The sequence below is a fragment of the Sinohyriopsis cumingii genome, chromosome 5, assembly GCF_028554795.1.
Source record: "Sinohyriopsis cumingii isolate HCF-2022 chromosome 5, ASM2855479v2, whole genome shotgun sequence".
Classification (NCBI taxonomy): domain Eukaryota; kingdom Metazoa; phylum Mollusca; class Bivalvia; order Unionida; family Unionidae; genus Sinohyriopsis; species Sinohyriopsis cumingii.
In genome coordinates, this window is record NC_142965.1 from 144292400 (window position 1) to 144309129 (window position 16730).

At 35.6% G+C, this 16730-nt stretch overlaps 1 protein-coding gene across 1 annotated transcript; it reads left to right on the top strand.

The window, feature by feature from the left end:
• The first annotated feature begins 1925 nt into the window (after positions 1 to 1925).
• On the top strand, positions 1926 to 11516 carry LOC149800396 (uncharacterized). The gene is made up of 3 exons (XM_089957240.1): positions 1926 to 2211; positions 7137 to 7376; positions 8374 to 11516. Exons 1-3 carry the CDS (start codon positions 2130 to 2132, stop codon positions 8715 to 8717), a joined length of 666 nt encoding a protein of 221 aa, XP_089813366.1. The 5' UTR covers positions 1926 to 2129; the 3' UTR covers positions 8718 to 11516.
• The last annotated feature ends 5214 nt before the right edge of the window (positions 11517 to 16730 follow it).

The following is a 16730-nucleotide window of genomic DNA, read 5'->3' on the forward strand; positions in this document are numbered from 1 at the left end:
ACTTGTGGACGCCTACATGTTAGGATCCATCAGAAACAAAGTTGTTCAAAAATAAAGGATGAGCTGGTTATTGTGTCTATCAGATAGCGAGTTTTGACATATTTCTAAGTTATGAACAAAGGACGGAAATGCAGAGATAATAACATCTACCAGATTTGGCAAAGAAATCATATCCCAGTAGAGTTATGCAAGCAGGTTCAGAAGGAAAGATATCAAGATAATTGTGTCTGGATACTACTACTACTATTACTACTACTAGTACTAATAATAATAATTATAGGTTAATGCATTTGTATGGGAAAATATGAACGAGTTTTTCGGATGGAAATACTGCACGGCCATGGGAGTGTACGATATCTATCAGACAAAACGGGTTCATATTTTCCCATATAAATGCAGTAATCTTTTTATTATATGCTCATTTTCTTTTTCTACCTAAGGCTTAATTATATAAACAAAAATACACTACAAGAAACAATGTAACTGAATGCATGTCGTATTCCAAACTAAATACATATCCGCAAATTCGTCATTACACAACAACATTATTGTTGCACACATAACTCCGCCCAAATTAATTTGAACTTAGTCGCGCGCTTGGCATAACGTTCGAAAGAAAATGGCGTGTCTAGTTAAAATTTAAATTTGGAGTCATATTATGAATGAATGTGCATTGCAACAACTTTCAAACTTGATCTGGAATGAACAGAGTATGGTATTTGTTTTCGATTTTTCGAAATTGTTTGATTATGAACTGGATTTATATGTGACAATTCCATATGAAATACATCGGATTGAAGAAGCGAGGGAGAAGCGTGTTGACATGAAGCTTTTGTGCTCACGCTAAGAACTTCATCTGCAAATGTGTTTCTGTTTCTGTCATTCAATGTTTGAATACATAATGTGGGAAAAATATGAAGTCTTTCAATAGCAATTATTAAAATGAAACAAATTTCATCAACCAAAACGTAAAACGCCTACTACGCGAGTGTATATGATTTGTTTAGCAATCAAAAGAGCTAGCGTCTGCGTCCGTTGTTTTTTTTTACAATATAAAGTTGTTCCCTCATGCATGTGAATGCAATATGAATTTGTGAAATATCATAAAATACTGAACGATTCTGACCTTAACGGAGAAACAAATGAGCATATAATATTATGACATTTAGGCCAATCTTTCCATGAGTTTTCAATAGTTATATCCAGTATCGTTCCTTGCGTGTGCATTCTATATATGTCCGCCCCAGGTTAGATTCAAACGGAAACATCTCGTGGGAGTCAACTGAATTCCCTTTCGAATTATAGTGGTTTGTGAGTCTGCATTAGTATCCTGAAATCAAGGATTTCGCCAGCATACTGAATGGCACAGATCCTGCATGTTAGAAGATAGAATTTATTACTGGCTCAACATCGTGACTTACATACATTCATACATACATACATACATACATACATACATAGTGATGATACATACATGCATACATGCACACACACACACACACACACATATACATACATACATACATACATACACAGCTCTAGTATGTGATCATATAATTTAACTGTATTTCCTCTAGGTAACCGGGTCTACGAATTTAAGAGACTGACAGCAACAACATCCATTCAATATTTTACCTCACCCAACTATCCAGCTTCGTATCCAAGGTAACTATATGTAATAACTAATTTCTGCTCTTCTATTTAAGTAGAACATTTGATATGTTGTAATGAAGAATAGACATTAGTGTCCATCGTGAAAATTAGTGCAAGCAAGATGAGATATGCCTTTATGTGCTCGACATAGCTATGTACTTGTAATTTCGTTCAAACATAGCTAGCATTGTGAGGTGAGCCTGCGAAAGAAATATCAGTACTATGAACCTGATGGCCTGTGCAAGAAACGTCAGAACTCTGAGTCGGTGAGCTGTGAAAGAAATATCATGCGTTGATGAAAGCACAAGCAGTTAAGAAAATGCAGTATCCTCTCAACGTCAATTTTTGTCCCATAAAATTATTTTTACCTAAAACTCGCTAAAATATTCGCCTTCATTTTTCCTTTTTTTTTTCGTATTTAAAGCAACCATACGTCCGAATGGCTCATTTCTACTGGCTATATAAACCATACGGTGATGCTGGTGGTAGTAGACTGCAGGGTCGAACATGAAATAAAGCACAACCGCTGTTTGTATGAAAATATTACCATTTATGACGGTAAGTTTTCCAGGTCGTCCCACACATTCTTTTTACCTGCTTGTCAATATTCCTATTCTATACTATTTGCAGGGATGCATTTTCTCCTATCTCTATGTGTATGTGTGTTCAGAGTCTGTGCAGTGACTTAAGCTATGTATGGAAATTTAATCGTTTGGTTGAGTTTATCAAAACTTTCTGACAAAGTGCTAATTCATTTGTATGTTTGTCAAACTTGAAGAAACGAATTATCCTGACGACAATTCATAATCTGTGTGATAGCGTTGTTTAACAGTTGGTAACGATTCTATCTGGATTGGAAAAAAGTAAGAAAAAGAAGAAGCTTCTTATGACATGAACGATTCTCAGCGTTAAGAATCACTGGATCATTCTTAAAACGTAGCCGGTTGTTCTTGTAGTTCTTTTTCTTAATACATATTTTAAATTACAGTCCATCTGAAAACTATTTTTTGTATGAACAAAAAGAGACAATAAACATGAATAAAAAATTAAATACGCCGATACTATCTTGGGTTGCTTTTAACCTGAAAAATAGTATTTGTTTGCATCTACCTGTTAGTTATTTGAAACTGTTTTAATTTATGAATCTGGCCTCAGCATAGTGAACCGTCTGGTACCATTTTCTCCGCTTGCTATAAATAAACCTTTCTTTGACAGTATCGGCAACAGTAACATTCAATGAATGTTGAATATCCTTTCGAACTGGTAGATTCTTTGTGAGGACGTTACCTTATTGTGTCAATACCATCAAATCCGTTGTATGTATCCATTAGATCATACTCTTAAATATTTTATCTATTTATTTTTTATTTTGTTATTTTTTTTTATTATTGAACAGTCTACCCTCCCCAAAAAACCTTCTTTATTTGTATGTATATCTGAGCATTTTGTAAATACAGCTCTTCGATTCTTTTTATTTATTTACCTACTTATTTATAATCTATATATTTATTTATAGCTGAATTTGCGGAGGATTGCGTAAGGTAATAAAAAATTCTAGAAGACTTGGTGTGCAACACCACCAAATTTATACAATGTGAAACAAATCCATACAATTTAAAACCAAATCTATCCAATGTAAACTAAATATATACAATGTAAACAAATCTATATAATGTAAAAACCAATATGTACACTGTATAAACAAATCTATACAACGTAAAGCAAATATATACAATGTAAAACGAATCTATACAATGTAAAACAAATCTATACAATGTAATAACAAAAAAATCTATACAATTTAGAAACAAATCTATACAATGTAAAACACACACACACACACACACACACACACACACACATATATATATATATATATATATATATATATATATATATATATATATATATATATATACAATGTCAAACAAATATATGCAATGCAAAACAATTATATACAATGTCAAACAAATCTCTGCAATGCAAAACAATTATATACAATGTGAAAACAAATCTATACAATGTAAATCAAATCTATGCACTGTAAAGCAAATCTATAAAAAGTAAAACAAACCTATACAATATAATCGCAGCAAACCATCTTGAAACTAAGAGCTCGTTAAATTAAGTAACCAATATCTAGGTTTACATTATTTGCTTATTGTCTTCCTAAAATCAATACAAGCAAAAAAAAATTATTTATTAAACCATGATTATGTTGGTACGAATGCAGTTTCTCGTAGTTCATCTAGCTGACTTTTTTATCAAACATGTTGCAGCTTATGCTACGTAGTAGCCATAGAAAGTTTGTATATGTTAATAATAATGACCAGATGCTGACAATTATAATCGGTCAACTCATGCTAAGTAAATGTTGGTGAAAGCTTAACTATGTAGTATTAATATTCATATTTGAAAATGTTTTTAACTTTTCAATCACATACAAAACAATAAAAAGAAAAGTAACATGAAACTTTCGTCCTCACGCTAAGGACTTCATCTGCAAGCTGATTTAATCTCTACTGACTGTTAACATCGCTCGATGGATAAGTGAGCGATGTTAACAGATTGTCCCAGTCATGCGGCAGGTTTAAACTTTGCAGTTTCACCGGAAATAAACTGCTGGTAGTCAATTACTGACGCCTACGGAATCGGCCTGTAGGAATCTATATAACAGTGATGACGAAGAATTCAGAACCGAGGTGGTTGGTATCTTGATAAAGAAAGGTAATCCGAACAAACCTGACATTAGTAAGAATGGAAGAAAAGCCTTGGCCAGTGTTTCATAGAAACAAGGACATCGTTATTCTTTCTGCTGATAAAGGTCGGTGCATGGTTGTAATAGACAAATCAGATTACAAATAAAAAATGTTTAAACATGCTTCTGGTCTCCAATACATACAAGAAACTGTCACGTGACTCCACACACAACTACCAGAAATAAACGCTTGGACTGCATCAGAGATTTACGCGAGAAAGATAAAATAATTGATTGGCCACTTAGTAGACTAGTATATCCTAATACTGAAACACCTCAACATGATATGGTTTACCAAAGAAACAAAAGCAAGATATGCTGTTGCGACCAATAGTCTATAGTGTGGGCTCTATCAACTACATATGTACAAAATATTAGGCCACGATTTTAGCACCATTAGTTGAAAATGCTGAACATCAAAACCTCAAAACATTCTACCAGCCTGATTAATGATAAGAGTATATCGGAGGATGAAGTGTCGGTTTCATGCGACTTGAGTGCCTTATTTACTAGCGTACCAGTTGATAAGGCTTTTTTAGTACTTACTGACAGATTACATTTTGATATTACCCTTACACAGAGGATACCACTGTCACAACAACAAATAGCAAGACTGTTGGAGTTGTTCCCTCACACACAAAGTGCACATACTTTGCATGTGATGGCATTTTCTACCTTCAAATACACGGAGCTGCTATGGGTTCACGTTTCACCTATAGTGTGCAATTTATATATGGAACACTGAGTCGTCAGCACTCATCACTGCTCCACATCCCCCGTGTTCATGGTACAGATATGTTGACGATACACACACTAAGCAAATCAAAGATTACATTAATGGCTTTGATCATGATATTAAATTTACCATCGAAAAGGAACGAAACTGAGGATTATATTTCTTGGATGCAAACACTGTCAGAAACAAGGACGGCACTATAAATTTACGGTTTATAGTGAACCTACGCATACCGACTTGTAACTTGATTTTGACTCGTACCATCCATTAGATCAGAAACTTGGGATGGTCAGAACATTACATCACAGAATCAAAGTCGTTACATCTGACCCAACAGATTTAAGATAAGAACTAGACCGTGTCAATGCTGCCTTCAAGATTTGTCATTATCTGGAATGGGCGCTTAAGAAGGTTTTCAACTGGCTAAGCTTAGTCCAAATGACAATACCGTAGAGAGTAGACCAGTTGGGATGATATTTTCGAAAGGTAACATCGTACCATATGTAAAAGGGACTTTCGAATGCTTGAAGCGCGTTTTCCAACGACACAAAATTAATGCGTGTTTAAACCGTACCGGACTCTACGATAGATGTTAGTTCACCTAAAGGATAAGTCCGATAAGAAAGATATTTGTGAACCTATCTATTACATTAAGTGTGAGGACAGAGTGAAAGTCAGTGCCATCAGAGTTATATTGGGGAAACGGAATGGACATTGAAAGCGAGATTTAATGAACATAGAAAACACAAGTTCATCTGAAGTATCACGGCACATCCACAATGATTGCCCTGGTCATACTAACTTGGAACTCAGAAAAATCGAAAACAAGCCTGGTTTAAGCAGGATGTTAAGGAATTGCTCTACATCCGTGCATAGAAACCGACGCTGAATAAGAACGGGAACGGTTACAACCTGTCACATATCTGGGACAAACTGTTAACATCGCTCACCTTTCGATTGAACGATGTTAACATTAAGTGGAGATCAAAACAGTCTGCTGATGAAGTCCTTAGCATGAGGACGAAAACAGTCTGCTGATGAAGTCCTTAGTACGAGGACGAAAACAGTCTGCTGATGAAGTCCTCAGCATGAGGACGAAAACAGTCTGCTGATGAAGTCCTCAGCATGAGGACGAAAACTTCAGGTTAGCTATCTCTATATTGTTTGACTATGTTGGTTGAAAAGTTAAAAACATTGTCTTGCTATGTGACATCAATGGGGAAGTTTTTTTTATTATTATAGTGACAATATTTGTGTTAATAGCAGTGAACTTGTGTTTAGTAACAATTATGGTGAAGTTTATATGTTAATAGTAGTGACAAGATTGTGTCTGGCACAAGCAGTGAACAGTTACTAATTAACAGACGTGTGTAAATTTATGTGTTAATAATAGTAACACGATATTGACTGTTAAAAGCAGTGAGTAAGGTTTGTATCCGCTGTTTACGCTAATCTTGATATCTTTTGCTCAAAGGGTTAGGGTTAAAACTTTTTCTAGCAATTGATATTGGGAATTCCCGATAATGTGCTTCAAACTGGATTATATATTACACCAGAATATATTTAAGATGGATTTGAGTGCCATGTGAACCTTTGGGTTGAAAAGGGGATGTTGGGATGATGTTCAGTTAGGGTTCGAGATCGTGTTTGTGTTCGTATGGTCTTCAGTTAGTATATAGATGGGAGTTTGTTTTGATAAAGTGTTCTGAAAGGTGTTTTGAAACATACTTGGTAAAAATAGGAAATTTGGAACTGAGATTTAATGTATCAAAATGTATTAGAATGATTCAGCATATATCAGAACGTATGTCCACGTACCAGAATGTATCATCACATATCAGACTTCATATCCAAGGTGGTTTGCGAGAGGGGGCGGTAGAATGGGAAGAAGAAATATATAAAATTATATTTTAAGCTCTTCTAGACATTCTATTCATCAAGTTCTGTTTCATTGTTTAGGTTGATAATATTCAATGCATACCTTTTCAGGTAACAGCACAAATGGTTCGGTCATGACGCCCATGGAAGGCTATTGCTGTCTGACGAACCATACCACATACAGAAGTACTCAGTCACAGATGTACGTCCAGTTTATCACCGATAGCAGCAATGTGGACAGGGGTTTTAACATATCCTACTTCTCTGATGGGCCAACAACCACCACACAAACAACAACCACAACAACGACCATTCCCACGTCAATGATAGCAACACCGACTATCAATGCAGGTACGATGACATCTGTAGCTACAATTAAAACCACAGACTCTTCCTTAGATGCATTTACTACAAGTTCTACAACTTTCGTGGTGACCATGACGCTTTGGTCTACCATGACTACCCCTTCTACAACCCCAACAGGTACGACAACATATACGACGATATAGCAACAACCCTTCCTTCGACCATTACGACTTTGACAACAACCGGAATAATACTATATACCGCAGTGGCGGGGGGGGGGGGAGCCGTTGACCAAGTGGTCAATGGCGCTCGCCTTTGCTGATTACTGGCATCTCACCTCTGTCTCGGGCTCGGCTGGTATGGGCATGTGAGTAAGCGTGCCAACAGGTTTGCGTGGGTCGGTGGTTCTTTCCGGGTTTCCCATGGTTCTCCCTCCACCATTTATACCGGTCACTATGAATAACCTATTTTGTGTTGAAAAATGGCATCAAAACCACACAAAAATTCAACTCAGTTGTGTGAACAAATATACTCATTCCATTTTGACAGGGACCACATTTTGTGAAATTTCGATATAGGTGATTAAAATAATATGTTCAAGTTATTGTATAAAATAATTTTAAAGATCTCGTGTAATTATAGCATAAAAGATTGCAAAATGTCTCGTGTAAGTATGTACATACTTTAAACCAATCACCGTTCTATATAAACACGGATAGACTTGTAGATTTTGAAAAAGGGGAAAGAACTGTGTAATGACAGGAGTATACAAAATTTTCAAACTGAATGAAAGAAAGAGAGTTAAATGGAAAAAAATGCATATATACGTTAGCTTAAGCTGCAAATATTATATATCGATGCACGTAACGAAGAAATTTAAATTGAGATCAGTTACGGTACAAGTTTAAAGTTTAGGAAATGGTAAATATTTTGACCATGATCGGGCAACAGACAATGCCTGTAGATACCGTATCAGAACATTTTTTTTAACCGAAACTGGTAAGGAGAGGTTGTTCAGTGCCCTCGATATTTTCATTGGCAGGTTCCTCGTCGAACGAGAACTGGAAGTACATTGTAGCCGGGTGCGCGTCCGGACTAGTCCTAATAGGCACAGTGATAACCCTTTGTATCTGCTACCTGTGGTGCAAGAAAGTAAACACAGTCCAGTCCCTAAAGCAAAGACCGACTTCTGCCACATGTGTCCGTCCGGCGAGTTCTGAGGAGAACCAAAAAGTGATTCCCGCGGATGCAGACATATCGGCTGCTCCAGATACTGGGGAGAAAAACTGTTTCTCGTTTGAACAAACTCAAAATCCTGTTTTCGAAATAGACACACCCATTGCAAAGGCTAATGTATTGGCTCCGATTGAATCCAGACTTATGTAGAACATATTCAATTGCATACAACTGTATCACTTTCATTACAAAAAATAATTTATCCGGTATCTCATACTTAGGTTAAGAACTTCTACAACCGGGAACTGAAGTAAAGAACACACGTTATTACTGTAGTTTTTGGGGTCATTCTAGTGAGTTGAGCTAGTATATACCAAGATTGTCAAATAAGTCCCGTTTTTTAGTTAGTATAATTGTTTATCACTCCTTTAAGTCCAGCTCTCAGATTCCTAGAATAAAAACTCACCCAGAATGTATTGCCGTAGAAATCCAAAGAATTATAGTGAAAGATGAGATTTAATCATTGGCAGTAAGAACGGCTTCTTGTGTGATTTATAAGTGTGTGTTTTTGATTTATTTTAAATAATTTACCCCGAAAAAAACGTACAAAAACATTTTGAATGAATAATTTGAAAAGCACGTTCTTTTCGGGCTTTTGTTCAGTTTGTCTCAGCAGTAAAGTTCAGTTGAATTACTGACTTTACTGTACATGTTGCAAAATATATTCTTGCAAATATATAGGACTATATCATGGATACAAGAAATGCCACTTTTCCGAGGAAAATATATGTAATGATTGAGATGATTTTTTCATTAAAATTGTGTGACTTACCTAAAACACACCCCTTTCGGTCGTGGGTCGGGCACGCTAACCACTGAGCCAGCACGTCTTATTCGTGTAATTTGTCATTTATATATGGGTTATACGCAGGTCAGCTTTGAACACTGTTTATCGTGAAGGTGCACGACAGCTAGGTGATAGTTTCCGTTTGCTTGAGGCATGGTTACGAATTTTGCTTGGAGCGATTTAAAACTAACTTAACTGCTGTTGTTATTATTATACATACTGAGAGAATATTATCATACACGTTAAACAATATTTATTTGCCCCATACAAAGAACTTAGCCTTGGTTTGAAGGTTATGGCACTTATATCCAATACTATGCGAACATCTCCTTAAAATAGTGGAATCTAGTCGTGGATATAGGAATTTCTGTTTAGCAGGCACGATCGCATGGCGACCAGTACCACAATCTCATCTAAATACACAGCCACTCAAAATTTATTTGATAGAATCCGTGTATAACGTGTATAATGAAGTTAATAAGGAAAGTTTCAGATATACAGTATTCAGTTTGTAATCTCTCAACTACAAAACAATTCATTCATTCACCCACTTGGCTTTCAGATGTTAACATATGTCAATTGTATTTTACCGCCATGCCGCAATATTTTAATAAAACAGTAATCTTCCAAATTATTCAGAAGTTATAAAGGATGGTAATCATAACGACAAGTTGGAAAACATTTATTTACAGTACAATGCGATTACTTGGTACTTTGACACTTATAGAATCATAATTATTTTCGATTATGATTTCATCACTACAAAGATATTTATTGACCAGACACTCAATTCAGCTTTAGCTAACGTAAGCCCCATGAATAGTCCTATACATAGTTTTGTATTGTGCAGATAAGCAGAAAGTGCTTATGAAAAGTTATTCAGCTGATAAATAAGAAAAAGCTCAGTGGATATAAAATATATGCTGGATATTCATTTTCACGTTTTTCAATTGTGGCAACATATTTAAGAAGCAACACGATATTTATTTCATGAACAACGAAAGCACACATTAATTCTACTCTAAAATATGCTAATATATATTCGTATTTTATTACTATTACATCTGGCTTTTTTTTTTGAGACCAAAGCATGACAAAAGAAAAAAGTAGCATTCGTAGATTATATGACTTTCAACAAAGTTTCCACCTGAAAATCGACGGAAACGAGCATCCAAACTGTACCCTTATTTTAAATAAAGTTTTCCTTTAGATATTGAAAACTAATTACGACGTAAGTATCGCGTAATGTATGCAAAATAGCTTGTTATAAAGCAAGGACAAAAGGACAATGGAAACTGTGTTTTACATTAAAATCATGGTTATCCAGATTATAGTTTCCAAATTATTGAATTTTTCAGCCATGACATAAGCAGTTTTACAAATATGTATCTGCCTGCTGAAAATCAATATTTAAATATGATATCCATTTAGATATGTCTTCCGTCTTAGTTAATCTGAAACGTTTAACGTTCGACTATTTCATACATAGGTACAGATATATTACCGTCATTTTCAATTATTCTATCTCCTTTTATTTGGGCGGACTATGTATAAAATCGACGACAATATCTAACTAAACTGGTCTGTCTTAAAGGTTACTTGGTGTATTTGTACAAATCCAGAGGCATCAAAAGGAACATGTGTCGTCTTTCTTTTTTCACATTAATGTCAGCTATTTCTTTTCTGGTCTTAAGGCATTCATGCAAATCAATCATGACAAGCATATATTTTGCACTCTCGCTTATATATTTCCCAAATTTAGACTATCAAATATTTAATAAATGTTCAATCAATTTATTATGTTTTTTAAAAACAAATTATTTACTTAACTTTCTGTTCCTGCTGCGTTGATCTCTTCTCGAGTCTAGTTGTTAGATATAACGGAGCTGGCAAGAAATCAAATTGTTGATTTTTTGCAATGATCGTCTTCAACTATGGCTCGATATCAATGAGAAATTCATACAAATCTTAGGGCAGAAATAAAATCATTAAAACTTCTATTAAGTCAATATTAAAGTAGTATGATTTGTTGATTGTACTGTGTGTAAAGCATCCGTATTTCATGTATACAGCTATGTCAACATTTTTGAGTTGAAGTTGATTGTATTATGCACATTATGTAAATAAACTTATGTGTGCAGTTTTGCCACTATTTCACAAGCTCAGACTCTTGTTGTCCATTATAATATATCATTCTCTTTTTGTACATACTCTGACGTAGCGCGTTATAATTTTATTACAATAACGACGCTTGTTTGGTAAGATATAGCACAGTATAAACATTTCCCGTTCCAAACTACCACCAAATACTGCCCATGTTTTCTACCTTTGCATTAATGTAGTTTTATTGTTACGGATAAGACAAGGCGTGTCGTCTCGGAAGACTCAAATGGTTAAGCATCCGTCCAGAGTTACGGCGGTTCCGTCGTTCGAATCCAAAGCAGGGTTGGACCTTGAGGACATGTCAAATGATAGGAAAATCCAATCAGAAGAAACCCATAGATCATCTGTCACATATGCCTGGGTTTGACGAACCATTTAGTAGAATAATGATATATTGTCCTGGCCTTTTACCATAGATTCAGAAGGCTTGGGATGTTAAGTCATTTACTTACAAGGTAAAAATACTACACAGAATTCCAAAGGATTAAAACAAACGTTTTCAAGAACTAATATTGCTGTAAGAGGAAACTTATGTGCGACGTGTAGTATGTGAGTTAGTGACTAAAACATTTCGGTTCGACAGTGGAGTAAATGAAGCTCTGTGCAAAAAGTACATCTATTACTTCCAAAAGATATCATGAGAATCAGTTACTATATATATATATATATATATATATATATATATATATATATATATATATATATATATATATATATAGACAAACACCAAATAGGGAAATGTTACAAAGGTTAATTGATTTTATATTTGAAACGATGTGGACAAGTAATTATCTTGGAAAAACGCAAACATGCCCCCTTAAAGAAACCATCATAATCATATTCAATTATGTTTTGCAAGAGCAAATGCACTCCAGGCACCCATGGGATAGGTATCCGAGGGAGCCTGACTCCAGTATTTTGCTCCATATGGAGTGATACCACACGTGGGCTGGGGCCTCTTTGGAGGTTTGGAGTGAGTAGTATATGACAAGAAAACATAACTCTATAAAACTCATGATATCACCCTGTAGAAAACCAAATATATTTACATACACCTAACGTCCACCAAACATAAGGGAAAACGTACCATTTAACATAGATTAAACAGAGCACAATCAGGTACAATGAAGAACTTTCATGAAATAATGGCAATTGGGATGTTGATGATTCTGATTCCCATATTGTTGTTGTGGTCGTGGACCGAAAGAGAGGAAGAAAAGGTGTCATTCTGACTTCCTGAAGCGGCGCAGTCACTCCAGCGATATAGTTATTACACCGCTGGAAAACCGAAAATCGAGCTCTAAGTGTACGGCATATATTAACGAAGCCTTGGGGTATATGTAGTAAGTTTTATTCTGAGAGACGTGGGCTTTACCATAATAGGGCATGCCTTACAATTTCCAGCTTCACTTTACCCTTGGATCACGCATGACCCTCATTCTACAATGATACCTGGATTGGTCAGAACGACTCTATGTACACTCGAACCCTGACTAGCTTTTGTTTCCACCAATGTCTAGGAATTCGTAAATCGTAGCTGGTAAAGGATATAGTTTATTAGATACATATGTTGTCTTATAATGAAGCTGGCGTAGAGCCACACTATACAATGAATACTAGCATCTAATTGTTTTACAATTCATTGCTGTAGTACTGACGGTTTTGTTAAATTCTCCATAGAAGAATCAGATAACACCTAAATTCTAACAATAATTTTATTTTTTACATGAATTTAAATTACAATTCCTAATATCATACTTTTATTAAAATAATATGAATTCAAATTACAAGTCTAAAATTAATACATTCTAAAAATTAATAAAAATTACATCGTAACATAACTACAGATCAGGGACAGGGATTTACGACCCATGCAAAGTACCAGGTACAGATACCATGCGTACATGCTGCGCGGCTGTACGCGAAGTGTGCAGACCCATGGTGGAGCTTGGGAAATCAGGCTAGCATACACACACACATGCAGATTGACTGTGGATACAAAAATAATGTACCAAAATGTGTTCCTATCATGCTAATAAGCACGCACAGAACAAGACATCAATAAGGAAAATTCAAACGTTTTTTCTATATGTTTATGTTGCCATTTCTGCCTTTTATTTAGAGTCAGATTTTACATTAAAAATAAAAAGGTAACGTCGATAAGAAGTTTAAAAAATATGGAAAATCCAGACACTTGTAAGATTTGACCTATTACAAAAGAGACAAGAAACACAAAATATCATACACAACACTAGTTACTCATGGAAAACATTTCTATTTTCATTATATATATATATACTTACAAACAGACAACTTGGGGACAGATATGGTAATGACTTTCATTACAAGAAAATCTATAGCATGCTCAGAGTATAGCAAACACAGTACTGTAGAGGATCTCTGACAAAGATCATAAACAATAAGAGGAGGCAGGAAACCTGCCATATGCTGAGGTCTGTGCCTGGATGTACGACCCCACTAATATAGAAGAACCAGCAGCAGGGAGGCTGGACAGACAATGAGGTCTACGAATTAGAAAACCCAGTTAGAGAAGGAGGCAAAAATGGACAGACAAGGTCAAAAAGGATAAATCGAGGCCTCTAACGCGTCCGGACGCTGAACCGATGACCCGCGCTCTATCCTTCCCTGCTGCTGTAGATGATCGGGGAACGACCGGTGGTAGATCCTCGCTGATCGTCTGCACCATTGTTTACATAGTAGCTGCCGGAGATAGGTCTATAATTAAATCGTCGTTGTAGAAGTAATGAGTGATTGCACTAACCATGGAATCTCGTACAGCTAAATTACCTCGACAACGACTGGAGGAGAAATATCGCTCCGTCCGTGATTCTATCAAACAGCAACTGCAGCAGCGTCAGGAGGTCAGCGAGTGATGTGCAGAAAAAATGGGTTTCTTTTTCTATTTCGAAAGTCCCGTGGTATAACTCGTGGACACAAGAGCGAATTTAAGATTTTGAGAAACGGGAACAACAGAGAGGGTGAACAGACCAAAGAATTCCGAGAAAAAAATAAAACCTTCACGGAAATCTAATCCGCAGAAAGGTCCAGATTTTTACAAATAAACGCTTCCTTGAGATGATTTTATTTCTGTAACGGCCGATTATATTAATAAAACCTTAGTTCGAAATAGTAGCTGAAAAATAAAGTACTCTACGTGTTTATTTATTTTTATTTTTTCCACCAGACGACCAACATTGGTAGGCGCCCTCTCTGCTGATATCCAAATATTTTATCAAGACCTACACGATATCTTGTTCTAGGATCGTGCAAATGTATTGTTATAAATCCATGCGGAGTAGTTTGCGCTCGTGAAAAGAAATTTCTGAATTTAATTATATCCATGTCACCGCAGCACCAAGTTTGATGAATATTTCTCATCGTGTGTGTATCTACGCCATTAAAAACAACTAAAATATTACAATTATCTCTGATCACTTTTGGAATTTGTGTATACCGTTGAGTAACGTAGATCACATCTGTATTTTTACGTCCACCTCGAGAAAATATTCTAGCTGGGTTTGCTTGTTTATCCAGCATCACATCATCGTATACAATTAAATTATTAATAAATCCGTCTAAAACATCTACGGACGGAGCTTCATCAATATATGTTACAAAATCAATAATATTTTCACCGTTATTTATTAATCCTGCATTTTCGTTAAAATCTTTTAATACTTCATAACACCTCTGATCATCAACGGATGGTGCTACCAAATATAATTTATCCCATTTCAACCACCTCATTATCAAATTAAGTAATAATTGCATCTTACCCGATCCACATGGTCCTATGATAATCATTCTGATGGAATTGGGTAATGCAGGGTGGTGTTTAACTGGCTCTCGTCGCCGAGTTGCTGAGAAATCAAAATCCATATATTTTATATCATGAATCTATATTGTTTACGTTGCAGATCTAAAACTCCAACTACTGATTTAGTTACGGTAACAACAAAAAATAAAAAATAGCGTATGGTGGAAAATGTTCTGTATGCGGTAGAAAGAAATTTTCGTTCTTACCTAATAAGCGCGGTGGTGATATTGCTAATTTGATGTCAAAGTTTCCAGGTGCTCCATGGTCTAAATACATAGGAGAAAAACATCTACCAGGATATAATTATTGCGGTCCTGGTACCAGACTTGATATCAGGCTCGATAATCAGGATCAATCAAAACCAGGTGAGGAACCAATAAACGCTATTGATCGAGCTTGTCACGCTCATGATGTTGCGTATAAGAGTAAAAATCTACAAGACATGCATATTGCAGATGTAAACTTAATTCACGCGCTAGATTCTATAAAAAATAAAAATATCGAAGAAAAATTAGCTAATAGGTTAGTAACATCTGCGATGAAAGGTAAATTAGCGCTTGGGGCTGGTAATATATAAAAATGGAATCGATTTATTATAGTCCAAGAAGATACTGGAAAGGTAAAGCAGCAATTAGTAAACTTGCTGATGCAGCAGCGGTTAAACATTCTACTGCTAAAGCGTGGTTATCCAAACAAGCAATATGGCAAATTTACCTACCACCACCGAAACAAATTCAATACGCATATTTCGATGTTAGTGTTCCTAATGAAGTTCATCAAGCAGATATTCTGTTTTTACCACATGATACTGTACGTAGAAAAACATACAAGTACGTGTTGACTGTTGTTGATGGTGCAAGTAGGTATAAAGAAACAGAGCCGCTATCAACTAAAACAGCATCTGAAGTAGCTGATGCGTTTGAACGAATTTATCAACGAGGACCAAAACGATGGCCACAATTATTACAGGTTGATCCTGGCAAAGAATTTCTTGGTCCAGTATCATCGTTGATGAAACGACATAATACCAAAATACGACGAGGGCATACTGCAATTCACCGTGATCAGGCAATTGTGGAGCGATTTAATCGAACACTTGCCGAGCGGTTATTTGGATATCAATATGCAAAGGAATTTATTCGGGATACGAGATCTTGCGAATGGGTTGCAAGATTACCAAGCGTGATAGCTGCATTAAATAATGAGATTACGCGAATAACCAACATGAAACCCATTAATGCAATTACAAAAAGAATTATACCAATACAGCGAAAAGATATTGAAAAACAAAAAATACTGGGTGATGTTACAGTTAGATATTTATATGAACCGGGTGAACTTGAAGGTGGTAAAAAAAGAGCTACTGATCCTATTT

Excerpts from the sequence above, each read along its gene's own strand:
- LOC149800396 (XM_089957240.1), top strand. The coding sequence starts at position 2,130 with ATGCTGGTGGTAGTAGACTGCAGGGTCGAACATGAAATAAAGCACAAC. Across the intron at positions 2,212-7,136 it reads AAATATTACCATTTATGACG|GTAACAGCACAAATGGTTCG; the intron begins GTAAGTTTTCCA and ends ATACCTTTTCAG. Across the intron at positions 7,377-8,373 it reads AACACCGACTATCAATGCAG|GTTCCTCGTCGAACGAGAAC; the intron begins GTACGATGACAT and ends TTTCATTGGCAG.